This window comes from Xyrauchen texanus, chromosome 29 (assembly GCF_025860055.1).
Source record: "Xyrauchen texanus isolate HMW12.3.18 chromosome 29, RBS_HiC_50CHRs, whole genome shotgun sequence".
In the NCBI taxonomy this organism is placed as follows: domain Eukaryota; kingdom Metazoa; phylum Chordata; class Actinopteri; order Cypriniformes; family Catostomidae; genus Xyrauchen; species Xyrauchen texanus.
The window spans coordinates 27,034,016-27,051,794 of NC_068304.1; the positions used below are offsets into that span (position 1 = coordinate 27,034,016).

Genomic DNA, 17,779 nt, shown 5'->3' on the forward strand with positions numbered 1-17,779 from the left:
AAGACTGCTCATACAGACAACCAGCCATTCAGTCATACAAATCGAAACATTGGCCAAAATAATTGTTATTAGTTTGAATGTAAGTGTGCCTTCAAGGTTATTTAATATTTAAATAATAACTTAAAAATAATTTCATTCATTATTTAATAACAAAAGCCTGATTGATGATTATGATGACCATATCTATGGTGAGAATAATGATTGTGTATGCGTGCATTGTACTCTGAATTGTACAGCGAGGGTGAGTTTGATGTGTCCAGGCAGCCATGTAATCCAACTAAACCCAGCAGTGAAGTGGTCATACCAGTATAGCTCAGCACTTTTCAAACACACTTTCAAGCTATTATTTTGCACAAGAACAGCACTGTTTCTCTCAGAAATGTCTCGCACACACCTATCACGCTTACAATTTTCTGTTACTTCAGCATGGAGAAATTAAACAGTCCTTTGAGGGTTCTGGAGTAAAACTGCAATAGTAGAAACGGTTTTATTAGACCTAATCAGATCACAGTGAGAACAAAAAACAATAAGCTTCAGTTTGAGACTCAGAGAGACGGATTAAAGCGGTGCAATACTGCCAGAGAATCCCATGGAGGCTGCGTGCGAGTTTGAGGGTGAATGAATCGCCATGTCATAGGTGAGAAACACAGTATTTGGCTTGGATCTGCCTAGTTCAGCCTGGACAAGATTAAAAATTCAGTGAAAACCCATTAAAGCTGAATTGTTTAATATCTGTGCCATTTGCATCACCAAATGGAACTGCAGGAATAATGACCTCAACGTTTTCTGAACACTCCCTCAACTTCCACTGGTCATCCAAACTGAGAGTTCTGTCCCAAATTCATGCCATTGGTTGAGCCGATATTGCATAGTATTATTATTATTATTATAATACATAGTATAATATTGCAATGATTTGATAGTGCCACAAAGCCACAGCCAATGGCTTACTTGGAAGTCACTTATATGTGTAAACACTGCTGTTTTAAGTATACCAACCAGCCTGACAGCAGCATTTGTTTAACCAACAGTTGTGACTATATGTTTAACTAAAAGGCAGATGGAGCTAATGTACAGGAAACCTATTAGAAAGACATTATTTTTGTAATTCCTTTCAGTGTCACTAGAGGCAGAGAAATTGTCATCTTCACCTTTTTAGTAACAGCCTAATATTGGTAGTAGGCAGTGGTGAAGTAGTATCAGAAGTGCCTGACAATATAAATATATATACACACACACACACACACACACACACACACACACACATACATACATCCATAGATTTGATTAATTTCCAAGACTTTTCCAGGACTGGAAATCCCAATTTTAAAATTCCCTGATATTTCCCATGTTTTCCATGAGTGTGGAACCCTGTTGTTGTCATACCTCACTGGTGCGAAAGATGATCCGGTACTGGTACTGGTCCTTTAAATCTTTGGTATCATCCAGTTTCTCTCTGCGAATGCTCAGAGCCACGGGTCCCAACTTCTCATCGGTACCAAAGTAGTTCCAGTGCTCTGTGGAGGTAGAGAGAGAGAGAGAGAGAGAGAGAGAGAGAGAGAGAGAGAGAGAGAGAGAGAGAGAGAGAGAGAGAGGAGAGAGATATAAGAGTACAATAATGTATAAAGGACACAAAAAAAGACAGATTAATACCAGTATTAAAGAAAATAATATAATACAGTTGAGAGGAAAATCATTACTGAGGTGAAGACAACGGAGAAGAGAAAAGTGGAAGTTGATATGAAGGATGAGAGATGGAGGGAAGGACACAAAGGACAAAGGAGGAAGATTTATAAGGAAAACTTTAAACTCTGCTTTAAGCAGGTCACAGTGGGATAAACAACATCAGTCAGTGTCCTGTTTGCTATAGGACTTCCCACAGGTACGGTGAGCAATCATATCCAACATAACACCGCAGACAAAGCTTTCAATACAATGCGGTCTCATCTACGGTGACTTTGAGAATGAGTTTCCTTTTGCTTCTGCAGCATGCTAAACAATAACAATACTATCTTCTCAAAAAACAAATCTTTTTTAACTAAAATTGTATTTATTACTACAAAACTCTGAAACTTTGTTGAGAACATGCATAACTACACATTGTCTTAAGGAGTAATCTGAGACGATTCAGTGAGGAAGTGAGCTGTTTGACCGATTCAGTCTATGATTCAGGCTGATGGACTCCTGTGATAAATTTTGTCTGATTCATCAATCGGGTCAACTGACTCAAAGAACCACAACAATCAAGATTTATTCCCAAAGTGGACAGACAGATATAAGTGGTGGAGGAAACATCCTGTCTTAATTTCTTGTTGGCATTTGGAAACAACGTTTTCTCAAGCTGTCAGATGTTTTATCACAGGATACCAGTTTTGTTGTTTTGTGAGGGTACTGAAAATACAGGGGACTTGGGGTGAGAGAATTATACATCTCAGGAGAGTGCAAAAATGGGGTATTTATAAACGCAGCAAAGATTTAGATACTACGCAGTCTACTGTCCTCCCTGACCGAGGAAGTCAGTACCACTGTATGGGTGGCACACCAACAAACATCCACATACTACTTCCCAGTAGTTGTGAGTCAACAAAGCAGAGGCAATTCACTATCTCAAACAAGGTGTTGCTACACTGGAAATATTAAGTGAACTACTGATAATAAGTGGAACTTGGCACCGCAAGAAAAAATACCTTGGCTGCTCATTAAGAATTCTTGCTCATCAAGTTAAACATTAACACTTAAATGTGAAAAAAGCATAATATCTTCGACATGAGACATTTTCATTATATTAATATCCCCATGTTAAAATAATAGTTAATCTAAAAAAAGAATGCTTAGTTATCATTAGCTCACCATAACATAGTTTCAAACCCATTTTGCTTTATTTTTATCCTTGGAACACAAAAGGATAAGGTTAGCAAAATGTCCACGCTGCTCGTTCAATACAATTAAACTAAATAGTGAACACAGCTGTCAAGAAAGATTTTCTTTGAATAACTTATATTTTAGTTAGTTCTTCATACAAATCTTTCTTATGGCTTCAGATGACTTAAAATACCAAGTCATATGGACTTATTTTATGATGCTATAAGGGTGTTATAGTCCTTTTTCAATCTTGACAGCCCCAGAACAGCTCAGACATTCTGCTAAACGTCTTGGCTCTCCATGGAAGAAAGTCAGTCATACAGGTTTGGTATAACATTAAAGTGAGTAAATGATTGCAGAATTTAAATTTTAAGGTGAAGAATCCTTTTAAAGGTGTCTTCAAGACTGTGCACCCTATTTGGCAGGCACCCTGGTCCCAGGAAACAAACTTCCCAAAAACAAAGCTCTAGCCCAAAGAGATTATTTCTGGAATGTTAACCTTTATCTCGCCGACTCTACTCCTAATAAACACAGACAACTAATTAGGAACATTCAGATAACCTTGTGTCTGCAAGGATTTATCTAATGTGTCTATAATGCTATTTTTAGACATTGTAGGTTTTTCTTTTTTTATAACACTGGCATTTTGGAAAGAAAGACCTTTAGCTAGATGAACATTTGGGAGGCAGATGTATTGAGATGTGCTGGGAGTGTAGTTTCAGCTAAAGTTTGTGCTTCTATTGGTTGATAGTGAAGGCATTGATAACTGTGGCATGCTTTGATAACCTCTTCAAAAGAAGAGCTGCAGGCAAACATGACAAAGTCAAGGTGTACAAGAGTTAAGTAAAAAATGTGCTAAAAAGTCCAAATGAAGGGCAACAATCAGATACACAAGTACATATTGATAACATTGAGTAACTTACTTTTGTAGACACAATACAGCCAGTTATTTTTGTATTTTTTTGCTGAAATAGTGAAAATAGTTCCAAACCAAGCCAAAGCAGGTTGTGTTGCACTTTGCCAAGCCACACACAGACTGGTAGCCTGTTTGGAACACTACAAACACCAGAACTACTGAAATTGTTCCATGAAATGAAAACTCATTGTGATACTTTTTTATTATGATATTGAATACTTAATACTATATATTATTTATGTGTGAATTCTTACAATTTCCTACTGCTCAATAAAGCAGCAGGTCAGCCAAGTAAGGGTAAACTCTGAATAGGAGTAAACTCAGTGGGTTCAAAGCGGCTTTTAATGAGGCACGAACTGGAGTGAGTCTCGTAAGTTTAAGTTTCTAATATGATGTGCATTAAAAGTTTCCTACCTTTCCCAAAGAAGTGTTCTTTGTAGTATCTAGCACCCAGATCAACATGCTCGATGCAGTGCTGCTGGAGTCTCTCTAACCTTGTGGCCTGAACTTCTGGCGGGACCTCCAGTTTGGAAACACTGGCATTACTGCAGCGTGGACGCAACCGGGCCTCCACCACTGCAGTTTCTCCCCGCTCTGCCCATGAGCTTAGGAAGCTGACATTACGCTCCCCATAGTTTCCAGTCTCATTGAGGAAGTGCGGGCAGCTCAGCAACAGCTGGTGCTGTGAGGTGGGGTTAACGCTGGCTGAAGTGCCCTGATCTGAGTGTTCCAGACCTAGGGTTGATCCTTCTGATAAGTCTCTGACACTGAGGTCGTCAGTGCTGGAAAACGCAGGCTCTACTCCTCCTAGAGCAATAGCTCTGGATACAGCCAAAGAAACAGCAGCCGAAGAAGCAGCTGAGGCTCCGGTGGCTGTGTTTCGCCGCTGGGCGGCGTAGCTACGGCGAGCTGCTGCCTCGTGCAAGTCAAAGAGAACACTCTGAGCATCATAGTGGGCAAAACTCCGCACACAAAGCCAGGGTTTGGAAGACAATGTTTCGGGGAGTCGCATGTCATCTGTGTCACCTCGTGGAGTCTCCGTTTCACCACGGCTGGAGCTGCGGAGTTTTCGGAATAAGGAAGAGGTGCCAAGAGACGACTCGTTGCCACCACTTTTTTTGCGTACACGATTTTCTGAGCAGTCACCAGGGCGGGGAGTTGATGTGAAAGCATGTGAAGTTGGTCCATCTACAGAAGCCGCAGCACCGAGAAGCTCTCCAAGCTTGACAGGAGCTGTGCTGCGCTGGTCTGGTCTCTCCTGTTGAAACTGGCTGAGCATGTCAAAAAAGCTTTCTTCAGACACCGCCTGTACATTGATGGAAGAGGTACTGCCATATTCCCGGAATAACCGACCTTCAACCTCGGTTTCATCTTGCTCACTTAATGTAATCTCACTGTTTGAGCGCTGTCGTAATGGAGCAAAACCCGGAGTCCGAAACCGTGGGGGCGTGCCTGGAGCCCCCAACGGACCTCCTGACTCAAAGAAGTCATCATCTCTGACACTTCGCTGTGGCAACCTGGTCACACCCCCATGTGTAAGCCCATCCTGGCTGCTGAGGTCATGTTGACTACCCTGGCCATTTTCAAGCAACGACTCCCTTGAAAGTGCCCTACGAGGGGGCCACTCTGCAATCCGAGCCCGCACTCCCATTTTGGGCACGGAGACACGGGGCAGAGCTGGATCGCCCAGGGAAGAGTGGCCATTATGGAGGGGTACACGGAGATGGGGAGGGGGAAGAGGTTGGGAGAGAGGGGTGGCACACACCCCTGTGTCTCTGTACATGTTCATGGAACCCAGTGTAGTCTCAGGGCCAAAGAGTAGGGCAGGGGTCGTGTGCAAGAGGGCATCTTGGACCGAGACTGTTGGTGTTTCGTGAGAGGGAGGAGGGATGAACAAGTTCCACACTGCTGTTGCTGCCTCCTTCTCCCACACTCATTTCTTTGGTGGGAAAGGACACACTCTCCCTTATCCTCTGGACCAATCACAACGCAAAGCTCAAAGGCCACTTGAACGACAGATCTGCAAAAAAAGGCAAGAAACAGAAGATAAATTGGTACATTATGACACTGGATAAGAGGTTAATTTAATCTGGAAACTGCTGACACTTGTATACAGTACCATAAAGTTCTTCTCAAATTCTTTTCACTCATTACATATCCCTTTTTCATTACCATTTCAGAATCCTTCTTCCAAATATTGATATTCCTGATATTAATAATGCCATCTCTCTTACAGGGAAAGTAGTTTTGAGGAAAAGGTGGTGGTGGAAAGCTGACTGAACCTAAATTAGAAAAGTAGAAGGATGAAATAGATTGATAGGAGAGAGGAAGTGAGATGAGAGGATTTCGGCTGTGGATTTCTCAAACTCTTTTCAAGCTTATCTCTATTCCTCTCCTTGCAGATATTCAGTATTAAAGCTAAAATAGCTTCTGTTCTCTCAAGCTTGTCTCTCCATTGCTAAACTGGTTGGCCGTAATGATATATAAAAGTGCTGCACAGATATGTAGTCAAGGACCACCATGCATCCTCTGAATATTTGATACAATTTTCAACACTGTAGATCCTTACTGAATGACAGTTTAAGACTTGCACTGGGGGTTGGAGCCATTCCAACTGTTGGTCTAAACCAATGCCATAACTTTGGGGCAGGACAATCAGTATACCTACAATGGCAGACGGGGGGGAAGTGTTCGGGAAACCTGTTTGAATATATTTGCAATTCCTTTTGATGACACTAGTGGCACGGAAATTACACACGTTACTTAAAAGGAAGTTGCATCAACAAAATCAACACTTACACTAACTGACAAGTGTAATGGTTGTGCCCTTCTCCAAGATGCTCACGTCCACTGTTACACTGGCTGTGTGCCAGGGCCACTTATTGTGAAGTATGCATTCCTGGACTGTTGAAGTATGAAGAGGTGTTGACAGATTTAGTAGCCATAAAATATATTAACCTTGTCACATGACAGGTGTAACAGATGGGGCCAACATACCAGTTGTTAGGTCAGCAGGGCAAAGTGTCCAATCACCTGAGAGATAGCTGACTTAGTAAGCAAGATTAGGATTCTGCCCATATTCAACTGCATACAAAAAGGTTATATAACAAGGGCTCTGTGCTAGATTACTGAAGGGAGTTGCTAAGTGTTCAATCAGGTTGACTGTTTTGCAGGCTTAAGTGAGAATGGCAAAGCATGGGATTGTGATACACTAAGCTATAAACATAGTTTTTTTGCTTGGTCTGAACCAGAGTTCTGTTTAGTCTACCGCTGTAGCTACAGCGAAGATGCCAGCTTCACAGTTTTATTCACTTTGCTGTCCATTTGGATTTACCTCCAAAACTTTTCACGTACAGAACTACACTTGTGTTTGTTGGCTGCTGATGGCAGCAAACATTGCAAAATATGCAAAGAATGTGAGCTATAGAAACTGCTCTGAAGGCAATTCATTTGGACACAAGCAGCTAAACATTTTTAAAATGGTATGATAAGAGTGACAGGGAGCATGTACAGATGCAAGTTATACATTATCAATAACAGTCCACATCTGTGATTTAGGACGGACTGCTTTAATGCAAAGCTGTTACAATGATCCAAACCCCAGACCACAAACTGCTCAATGTTGCATAGAGATGAAACATCTAGTTTAAAAAAAAAAAAAAAAAGATAATATTCGAAAATGAATAATTTTATTTATTTAATTTTATTATTTTTTTTATAAAAATGTATTTCATTATCGATTTGTTGGACCTGTGCGGCAAGCACGGAGAAGCTTGATCAGTAACAGGTTGAATACAATTTGTAATAATGCTAAGGGTTCTGACATTTGCTTGTCTTCCAGATAATTCCAAATGTAATTTCACCAGAAAATTAATACTATGGCAAATATTATGGTACTGGAAAAGCATACACTACCATTATAAAAATGTAGTTTACATAAATGCAATTAGCGAAAATACTATTTTAAATCTTACACTTTTAATATAAAATCCTTAAAATGCATGTAATCAGTGACAGTGTACAAGCATATGTATCGAACAAACTGTAATAAAGTATTTTCAGCGGAGCAGATTTATTAATACTTCAATTCTGGTGTCACCATTACCCTCTGATGGGCTGATTTTTAGTCCCACTACATCCTGATGTATCATTTTGCAGTTTAATGAAAAGTAATTTTGTTAGGTTTTACAAACAATAGGAAAGGAAATGTTTTGCATTTGCCCTTTTTATCTGATTAATTGAAGACACAATTGAAGATTAATCAATTATCAAACTAATCATTTGTTGAAACCCTGCTTTTGCACTCCCGGGTTCAAAACATTGTTCAAAGTTCGGAACCAAAAGCCCCAGTGTGAAAGCAATTCTTTCGATTCTCAAACTTAGTGACAGAAAGAAACCCCCTCCATTCTCTGCACCTCTCCACATGCATCCCTCACCATGACCAAAAGACTAAACGAAAATGACAGAAAGTCAAAGGACAAGACAAACACAGAAATACAGGACACAAGAAAGAGACAGAGACAGAACAAATAGAAGAGAGGAAATCTGACAGGCTCTGTGGTAAAGGAATCCAGGGAACGGAGCGAGAGGAATCTTGAATTTCAGCGACTTGCTTTAATATGAAAGTCAGATAGAATCAGTCTTCACTGCAGCTCAGTGGCTGTGAAAAGCTACTCAGCATCGCCTGTACCTCTATGTAACTTCACATTATCTTCTTTTTCATTGTCTCTCCTTATCTCTCTCTCCCCCTCTTTTGTTGTACTCCATACATCCACATATTGGATTAAAGCACCCACAGATTGTCTCTATGACTGTATTAAGGAGGCTATGTTACAGTAATGGCGATTTATAAGAAATCTTCAACAGTACTCGTTATATTAGCATTGTTCAGAGAGCTCAGTACTGGCCAAACAATGGCATGCTACACCCCCTTCCTTTCATAATAAATGCCACATACAAGATTTTCCTCATATTGCACAGCTCTGAGGTGAGATTAAACTCAATCCCTGCCCAAAATCCATCCCTTCAGGAAAAAGTTCTCCATTGCCCTTTAGTTCAAGGTCAGTCTTATCTTAAGATATAAATATTATCTAAAGCCCTGTTCCAAAACCTATGAGATTCCTTGCTGGCTAATGTCAACACAGGCAGCATCCTAACTCTCATGAATCTTAAAAGATGACTGATTTGGGATGCTCTACATAGACAGCAACTCCACATATATTACATATATAGTGCTCCTTACATGAAGCACACAGAAAACTAGACTCTCAATCAATTCCAATACATTTTGACCCAAGTATATTGATGAGATAAAAATACAACAGAATTAATGAAAGATTTTTAAAATGATAAACTTGCCTCTCTCTCACTTTAATTTTTGGTAATTTTTAAGCAAAGAAGGGACGAGTCAAAACGTTTTGTTGTGGCTCACCAGGGTTTGGAACAGGTCAACAGTTTCCTATTGTAGCTTCTGTCAGTTGTTTTAAAGGGTCCCAAAACACTAAACACTTTATCAAAATGTTAACGTGGACAAGATGGACAACAATGAAAATGTGCATTCCTTTTAAACGTAAAGATTTTTTTCTGTCTTCTGGGTTTGAAATAAATAATGAGTTAACGTCACTGAAATGTGACAGATGTGCTATTTGACAGCTCGGCATCAGCAGAGCATCAGAAGCTCTATATCATTCATGAGGGCATGGCCAAACCCTTTGACTCAGAAGCAAGTATATTTGCATAGTACAAAATTAGGTTGAAATTCCTTCTAAAAATGCATAAACATAAATGCTTCACCTAACACAAATGCTTAGAACTGTATGATGTAACAGTCATATAGCACAGCTCAGTACAAGTATCAAGAACTGTAAAGGAGAGTCAGATTTTTGGAAACTAATTTTTATCTAATAAAAAGTCAAAATCTACAAAAGAACCAACAGTTATCTAAACTGATATGGCTTCATTAACTGCCTTTCAAGGCTTTACACTAGTTATGAAATCAATCATAGATTTTTAGCATAGGTGTTATCACAATTTGAGTTTATTTGCTGGCTACCAAATTACAATGTAGAATCCAAAGGATACAACTCCAATACAATCAAGTTTAGGCCACAAACACTTTAGTCTTTTATTACAAAGCATGCATGTAGTTATTCATAGTGTTTGCTCTCAAAAATGCCTCTGGCATCAGTCATGGAGTTCAGATGCACTGTGGTGCGTGACTATAGAGCCGCACTAAAAGTGGCTGTTTGTTTTAGTCAATGTACATGCACTTTAAGGTGAGTCTGTGAAAAAGGATTTCTTCCCAAATTGTTATATTCTTCCTTCTGTAAATTCCTTGTTTTTTTAAGTGTGAGTAAATTGACAAAATAATGAATTAAATGCGTTTCTGTATCCGGAAGCTTTTAAACTAACACACTCCTTGGAAGCCAGCCTACACCCAGTGCCAGATCTAAACGACAAACTGTTTTAATTGCTCACATAATAATTAGCTCCGATCCTGCAAGTTCAAACTGAGCACGCAATTGCCCATGCACACACACACAAAAAGGAGATTACATGTAAACAGTTTGTGATACTTAATGGTGTAAATCATGGCTAAAGATGGATTGGAGGGCTACAGCTGTGTTTCTGACAGGTCGATGTTACAAGACCAAGGGTGAAATCGTGCTTGAAGGGTACTAATGGAAGGGTTGTTCCAAACAAATGTGATGATGGCCACATTTTTGCAAAATTATATTACGTTTTCCCTTACCGTGCATTCAGACCAGAGGAGGCATGAGCATCAAAATTCGCTCTGGCTGCCCTGCCAACAACGCTATCGAAAACTCATGGACGCATTTGAATTAGGTGGCAACGTTCGTTGAGAACGCTTGGTTTTGTGAACTATATTTAAAGGGGCCACAAAACATCCAGACATGTTGACCGGTATCTTTTTGAGGGCATATCACAAGTAGCGTATATTCTCATTAAATATTTGAATATATTATTATATAATATTATACTATTATATTAAACCATAATATCCACTTAACTCACCTAGCACACTAACAATTTCAGACACCTTTGTCCACTCATCATTTTATATTTTATTTATATCCCTGTACGCAAACGGGGACAGATCAAATATTACGGGAAAACCAGAGACGGCAATAATCAGTTTCTCCTCCATTTTGTCTTTGGAACTAATGCTTGGTGGGAACCAAAGTTTACACGGTTGTGTTCTCTAGACTTCGCTAGAGTGGAGCACTTCTATCTTCCAATAGGTTGCCGCCGAACCGCGTCAAAGCTCATTACCATAATGTTGGCTGCACTTGAACTTTCCTCTGACGCCCACACCGCCCAAACTCACCGCGCCGCTTCTCGCCGCCGAGAGACGCTGGCGGTCATAGAAAATGAATGACTTCTGGTCGATTTGACGCTCTCGACGCCTCTGGTCTGAACGCACGGTTAGACGATTTGCAGCAGTTCCACTGTTTGGCACTAAAACAAAAGCAAAAATAGAGTTAAATACTCTACCAAACAGATGAGGTATTTAAGATTAATCTAATGCAAAATGTTCAAATGTATTACCTTACAAGTCATACACAAGTAAAATGTTTTGATGTTAGAATATATTATTGTGTGAGGAACAGGGTGAAAAGTGTTTATGAAGTGATAATCTGCCATTCTACTCCCGATTTGATGATGTAGAGCCTCTAGTGATTATTTCACCAGGACACTGCCACGATATGTACAACGAGCAACGTAAAAATGTATAAAAAATATAGGTGAAGTAACGTGATTCTATAGTAACAGAATGATAGAATCGCGCATGCACGCATGCACACACAAAAAGGAGATACGTGTAAACCGTTTGTTATGCTAATTCTATTATTTTAATGGTGCAAATCATGGCTAAAGATGGAGTGGAGGGCTACAGCTTTGTTTCTGATAAGTCGATGTAACAAGACCATGGGCAAAATCTTGCTTGAAGGATACTACTAGAAGGGTTGTTCCAAACAAATGTGAGCCTCCACAAGCCTGTTAGCGAAGGGTACATACAATGGTCACTTTGAGGAAGAAGCCTAATTTTTGCCGTTTATGATCAAGTGATCCTGGGTGGCACATTCTCATGATTGATTTTTAAAACTTTTATTTGTGATATTACCTGGGATTTATCACAGATGGGATATATTCTTCACATACTGTATTTTACATGATTGCTTTTACTAAGTCCCACACAAAGATAAATTACACAAGTTAAAATAAATGTAAATTAGACACAAAGCAACAATCTTAAGAACTATAAACATGAATTTTTTGGCTGTATTGTGAAAAGTGCAATACAAATGACAAAAAAACCCCACAAAATTAGTCCACTTGACTCATGCACTGCATTCCAAGTCTGCTGAAGCCATTTGATAGCTATGTATTAGAAACAGACCACAATTTGTGTTTTTATTCACTGAAAATCTTTCTTGTCAGTCTTGGTCACTATTTACTTCTGTAAGTAAAGGAGCATTGTGCGAGGAGGAACAGGGTGAAAAGTATTTATGAAGTGATAATCTGCCATTTTACTCATGATTTTTTGTTGTAGAGCCTCTAGTGATTATTTCACTAGGAAACTGACATGATACATACAGCGGGCCACGTAAAAATAATTTAGCAAAAATGTAAGTGTAGTAATGTGATTCTATGGTAACAGAATGATTGAATTAGCATTTTTTAGTGAACCGTTTTTATAACTACTTTTCTGTCTCATAATCATCCACGCTGCCTTTTTCCCAATTGAATATTCTGGGTTCAATACAAGTTAAGCTCAATTGACAGCATTTGTGGCATAATGTTGATTAACTAAATTATTAATTCCCTCCTTTTCTTTAAAAAAAGCAAAAATCGATGTTACATTGAGGAACTTACAATGGAAGTTAATGTGGGGCCAATTTTTGAATGTTAAAATACTCACTGTTTCAAAAGAATAGCCAAAAGACACAAGGATGTGCTTGAAAAATGATTTTAGTGTGATTAAATCACTTACTAACATTTTCTGTATAAAGTTAAAGCCAATGTTATGACTTCATTCCATGACGATGTAAAGTCAAACACTAAAATGACTGTAAAAATGACAACTTAAATGACTAATGTTAGTGCTATTATAAAATTATAAGCTTCACATTTCTGCATTTAAACCCTCTAAAAATTGGCTACATTCACTTCCATTGTAAGTGCCTCACTGCAACCTCGATTGTTGCTGTTTTAAAAGAAAAGGAGGGACGAGTCGAAATTCATTTTTTTGTGGCAATCAACATTGGAATATAAAGGAACATTCCTTTAATGAAAATTTATTTTTAAAGCACTTTCCCAAAATGCTGTTAAATTAAAACAAGCTAATAAAGCTTCAACACATTTTAATAAAGTCTTGGGTTACAACCGTTTCCTGATCCCATCATTACACACAGAAAACAGTGGTGTTGGTTTATGCCCTGGGGCTTTAAAAATCACACTCACTCTGTCCCTCTTGTACACACACAACTACAGCCTGCAGCCAGTGACTCAGCATATACCTGACACGGACAGCCAGGACAGGATCTATCAATCATAGCACAACTTGCGTCCTCCATTGATTTCCTGCAACTCCGTTTTTGGGGTGTCAGAGATGCACCCCCGTTGGTAGCAGCTGTCGTTGTGTTTTTTTAAAGGGAAAGACTGGGAGCAGAGGATATAGGTTGTGTGTTTGATGTGCCCTATAGTGTTTAAAAGCTAATCAATAAACCAGAAAATTACATGCAAATCTAACTTACAGATTTAAGATTTGGGTGTTGGCAGTGCACATCACTGCAGTTGATGGGTAGGAGTTAGCAGAACACACATGCACACACCCACTCTGCATGGAATCACCTTGTCTTTAGGAATGTGCAAAACCACATATTTAAAAAAAATCGTTAATCAGTGGGTTGTCTAAACAATAAGTCTGTCACAAAGTGGAGATAAAACGCTGTGTGCAACCCATTTAACTTTCCAAATTTGACATATTTTATAGTGAAACAGTCTATTTATTAACAAATTGAGGGGCAGGGCTTGATTTTATCCATAGGTAAATTATTGGATTGTGAAAAGTAGGTGTCACATTTAGAATAATGTGCAACGATTAAAAAAAAAGTTAACCGATTTCGTGTTGACTTCAAGTAAGCTCTGTATATTTACTCTGGTGTGACCTCACTAATCATCTAGTCGGCTATCGGATGACTAGTTGAATAGCCTGAACCAGTCCTACTTAGAGTCTGTGATACTGAAGCCAGCATATAATGAATTCAGGAGGCCAGAAGGTTCCTAGAAAATGCCCATGTATGCCATCTGACTGGCATGCGATCAAATAGTAGTGCACAGGTGTGCAGGTTTGTGAACGTGAGAGAGCAACATTACTCACATAATAATCTGAGTGTGTAAGCACTTGGCTGAAAATGAATGGAATAATTATTTTTATAAAATAGAGTGACGAATATCCCTGCTGTACCTGATAGCGCTAGATTGTAATACTGACCCATTTATTCAACTATGCATGGAAACCATCTCACATGTGTGACCTTGTAAGCCGTAGCCTATACACACCTGATCCAATTTCTGTTTAGATAACATGGTGACATTTACACTTGACTGGCAGAATTGTCAAACTAGAATAATCTACAAACACGAATGTACAAGAACAGAGCAAAGAGAGAAGGAATCTGGAATATGAATTCTGCTCAAGGGCAACAAAACCCACAACACCAGCTTGTCCTCAGGGCTTCTAAACAAAACCGTGCAAACACATTCATAGACAAGCTTTGCTCAGGTCACCTAGAGTTGAACCATTATCATATCACAGAAAAACACAGCACGACAGAGGAAAAACAGGTCAGCCCACACAAGACAAACAAATCAGGTGATGTATCGAAACAAACAGAGGGTGCGTGCATCACCAGTGGGGCGATGAAGTGTTGTTCTGTTTGTGTGTGTTTATCACTGAATCTATCTCTTCAAAAGAGATAGTACTCCACCATCGAATATCTCTTATTGTGAAGCTAAAGGAGAAGGCTGTAATAGTTTCTTATTAGCAATGTCTCAAAAAAAAAATACTGAGCCACCTAGTAACATCGCATTTTTGGGCAGCATAAGCATGCTCAAATGCTCAATACGAATGCTTCAAAGTGGCTATGATGTCTAAAATGCTGTCTAGTTAGGCAGCTTACTACGCTTTGAGTGGCAAATCAAAGTACTGAATCGAAAATTCAAATATAACCATGATGACAAAAAGTTCAATTTAGATTGCAGTTCACTAGGTTTTGCTTGCTGAATAGAACATTTGAACGCACCTATAAAGACCAAAAGTGCTGTATAGGTAGGTTTTAAATGTCACAAAAACACTTGAACACACCTACTGTATGATGGTCAAAAGTGCTTTCAATCTAGGTAGCTCACTAGGTTGAGTGACGCATTGAGTGTTGAATCGAAAAATTTCAACCTGCCAATGCTGCTCAAAAATGCTGTGCAAGAAGCTCACTAGGTTTTAAGAACTTGCAGCATAAAGCAATATGGGGAATTCTCAATTCTATCTCATGTGTACATGAATGCGTTACCTGAAAAATATGGTCCCTGACCTAATGAAGCTGCAAATTATGGGTCAATCAGTTTTTGGTGGGCGGAGCTGAGCTGTCAGAGAGACCAGAGGAAGCCGTTAGCATTGTTACCTGGTTGTTGCTAAAGAAACAGCTGCACATTAGACAAACAGTACCTCGGATGTTGGCAAACTATCATTATACTATATGCAATTACACCGATCAGCCACAATATTAAAACCACCTGCCTAATATTGTGTAGGTCCCCCTTGCGCTGCCAAAACACCACCAACCCGCATCTAAGAATAGCATTCTGAGATGCTATTCTTCTCACCACAATTGTAAAGAGCGGTTATCTGAGTTACCGTAGACTTCGTCAGTTCGAACAGGTCTAGCCATTCTCTGTTGACCTCTCTCATCAACAAGGCATTTCAGTCCACAGAACTGCCACTCACTGGATGTTTTTGGTTTTTGGCACCATTCTGAGTAAATTCTAGAGACTGTTGTGCATGAAAATCCCAGAGGATCAGCAGTTATAGAAATACTCTAACCAGCCCAATGTTGTGGCTGATCATTGTATGTTTGTGTGCACGTTTCTAATTATGACAATTGGAAAGGGAACCCGTGAGAAAAACATAAAAATAATAAACTTAATATAATTAATTAGAGCCCACGAAGCGTGACAAAACCTCCATGTGCAAAATAACAGTTGATGTGGCGCGTGTCTGTGTGTGTCAGTGCCAACCCTCAGGCATCTACCCACTGTCTCCTCAGACAATAGAGTCATGGCGTAGTTGATGGGTACGAGCTGACAGCTGCTGCTCTTGCCTTCGTACTGCTAATACGGCTCACTTTTCTCACACGCACACATACAGCAGGCTTTGGAATGTCTCCTCGTAGTATGGGACATCAAAGGTTCCCTAAGCCTGATTCATAGCTCACTCATGAATTTTGGGTTTATCTATCACACACAGATGCTGCCTGCATAGACACACGCTGTTGAAGAGTGAAAGATATAAACAGTTTGTGTCCCTGTTAAGGATGTGCAGATCTACATACAGTTGAAGTCAGAAGTTTTAGATAAATACATTTAAACTTAGTTTTCTTTCACAATTCCTGATATTTAATCTTAGAAAACATTTCCTGTCTTTGGTCAGTTAGGATCAGTACATTATTTTAAGAATGTGAAAATGTCAGAATAATATGAGAATGATTTATTTCAGATTTTATTTATTTCATCACATTCCCAGTGCGTTAGAAGTTTGCATACACTTAGTTAGCATTTTGTAGCATTGCCTTTAATTTGTTTAACTTGCATCAAATGTTTTGGGAAGCCTTCCACAAGCTTCTCACAATAAGTTGCTGGAATTTTGGCACATTCCTCCAGACAGAACTGGTGTAACCGAGTCAGGTTTGTAGGCCTCTTTGCTCGCACATGCTTTTTCTATTCTGCCCACAAATTTTCTATCAGATTGAGGTCAGAGATTTGTGATGGCCACTCAAATACCTTGTCTTTGTTGTCCTTAAGCCATTTTGCCACAACTTTGGAGTTATGCTTGGGGTCATTGTCCATTTGGAAAACCCATTTGCAACTAATCTTTAACTTCCTGGCTGATATCTTGAGATGTTGCTTCAATATATCCACATAATTTTCCTTCCACATGATGCCATCTATTTTGTGAAGTCCACCAGTCCCTCTGGCAGCAAAGCACCCACACAACAACATGATGCTGCCACCCCCATGCTTCACGGTTGGGATGGTGTTCTTCGCTTGCAAGCCTCACCATTTTTCCTCCTAACATAACAATGGTCATTATGGCAAAACCTTTCAATTTTTGTTTCATCAGACCAGAGGATTGTGGATATAGATTCTTGTCTACCGGTTTCCTCCATGAAAATTCACAAGGTTGTTTGCTGTTGTTCTAGGATTGATTTGCACTTTTCGCACCAAACTACGTTTATCTTTAGGATGTGAATACGTCTCCCTCTTGAGTGGTATGATGGCTGCATGGTCCCATAGTGTTTATACTTGCATACTATTGTTTGTACAGATGAACGTTGTACCTTCAGGCATTTGGAAATTGCTCCCACGGATGAACCAGACTTGTGGAGGTCCGCAATTTTTTTTCTGAGGTCTTCGCTGATATCTTCTGATTTCCCATGATGTCAAGCAAAGAGGCACTGAGAGTGAATGTAGGCCTTAAAATACATACACAGGTACACCTCCAATTCAGTACACCTCCTATCAGAATCTAATTGGCTAATTGTTTTAAGGCTTGACATTATTTTCTGGAATGTTCAAAGCTGCTTAAAGGCACAATTAACTTTGTGTATGTAAACTTCTGACATACTAGAATTGTGATATAGTCAATGAAAAGTGGAACAATCTGTCTGTAAACAATTTTTGGAAAAATTACTTGTCATGCAC

At 39.3% G+C, this 17,779-nt stretch overlaps 1 protein-coding gene across 1 annotated transcript in view; it reads right to left on the minus strand.

Annotated features, from left to right (window-relative positions):
• The window catches only part of LOC127623183 (signal-induced proliferation-associated 1-like protein 3), a 113,177-nt gene that overhangs the window by 37,951 nt on the left and 57,447 nt on the right, over positions 1–17,779 (minus strand). The window contains exons 2-3 of the mRNA XM_052097501.1: positions 4,193–5,798; positions 1,387–1,517 (exon numbers count right to left, since the gene is read on the minus strand). Of these exons, the coding sequence (XP_051953461.1) occupies positions 1,387–1,517; positions 4,193–5,567 (1,506 nt within the window). The 5' untranslated portion in view covers positions 5,568–5,798. The remainder of the gene's footprint in view (positions 1–1,386; positions 1,518–4,192; positions 5,799–17,779) is intronic.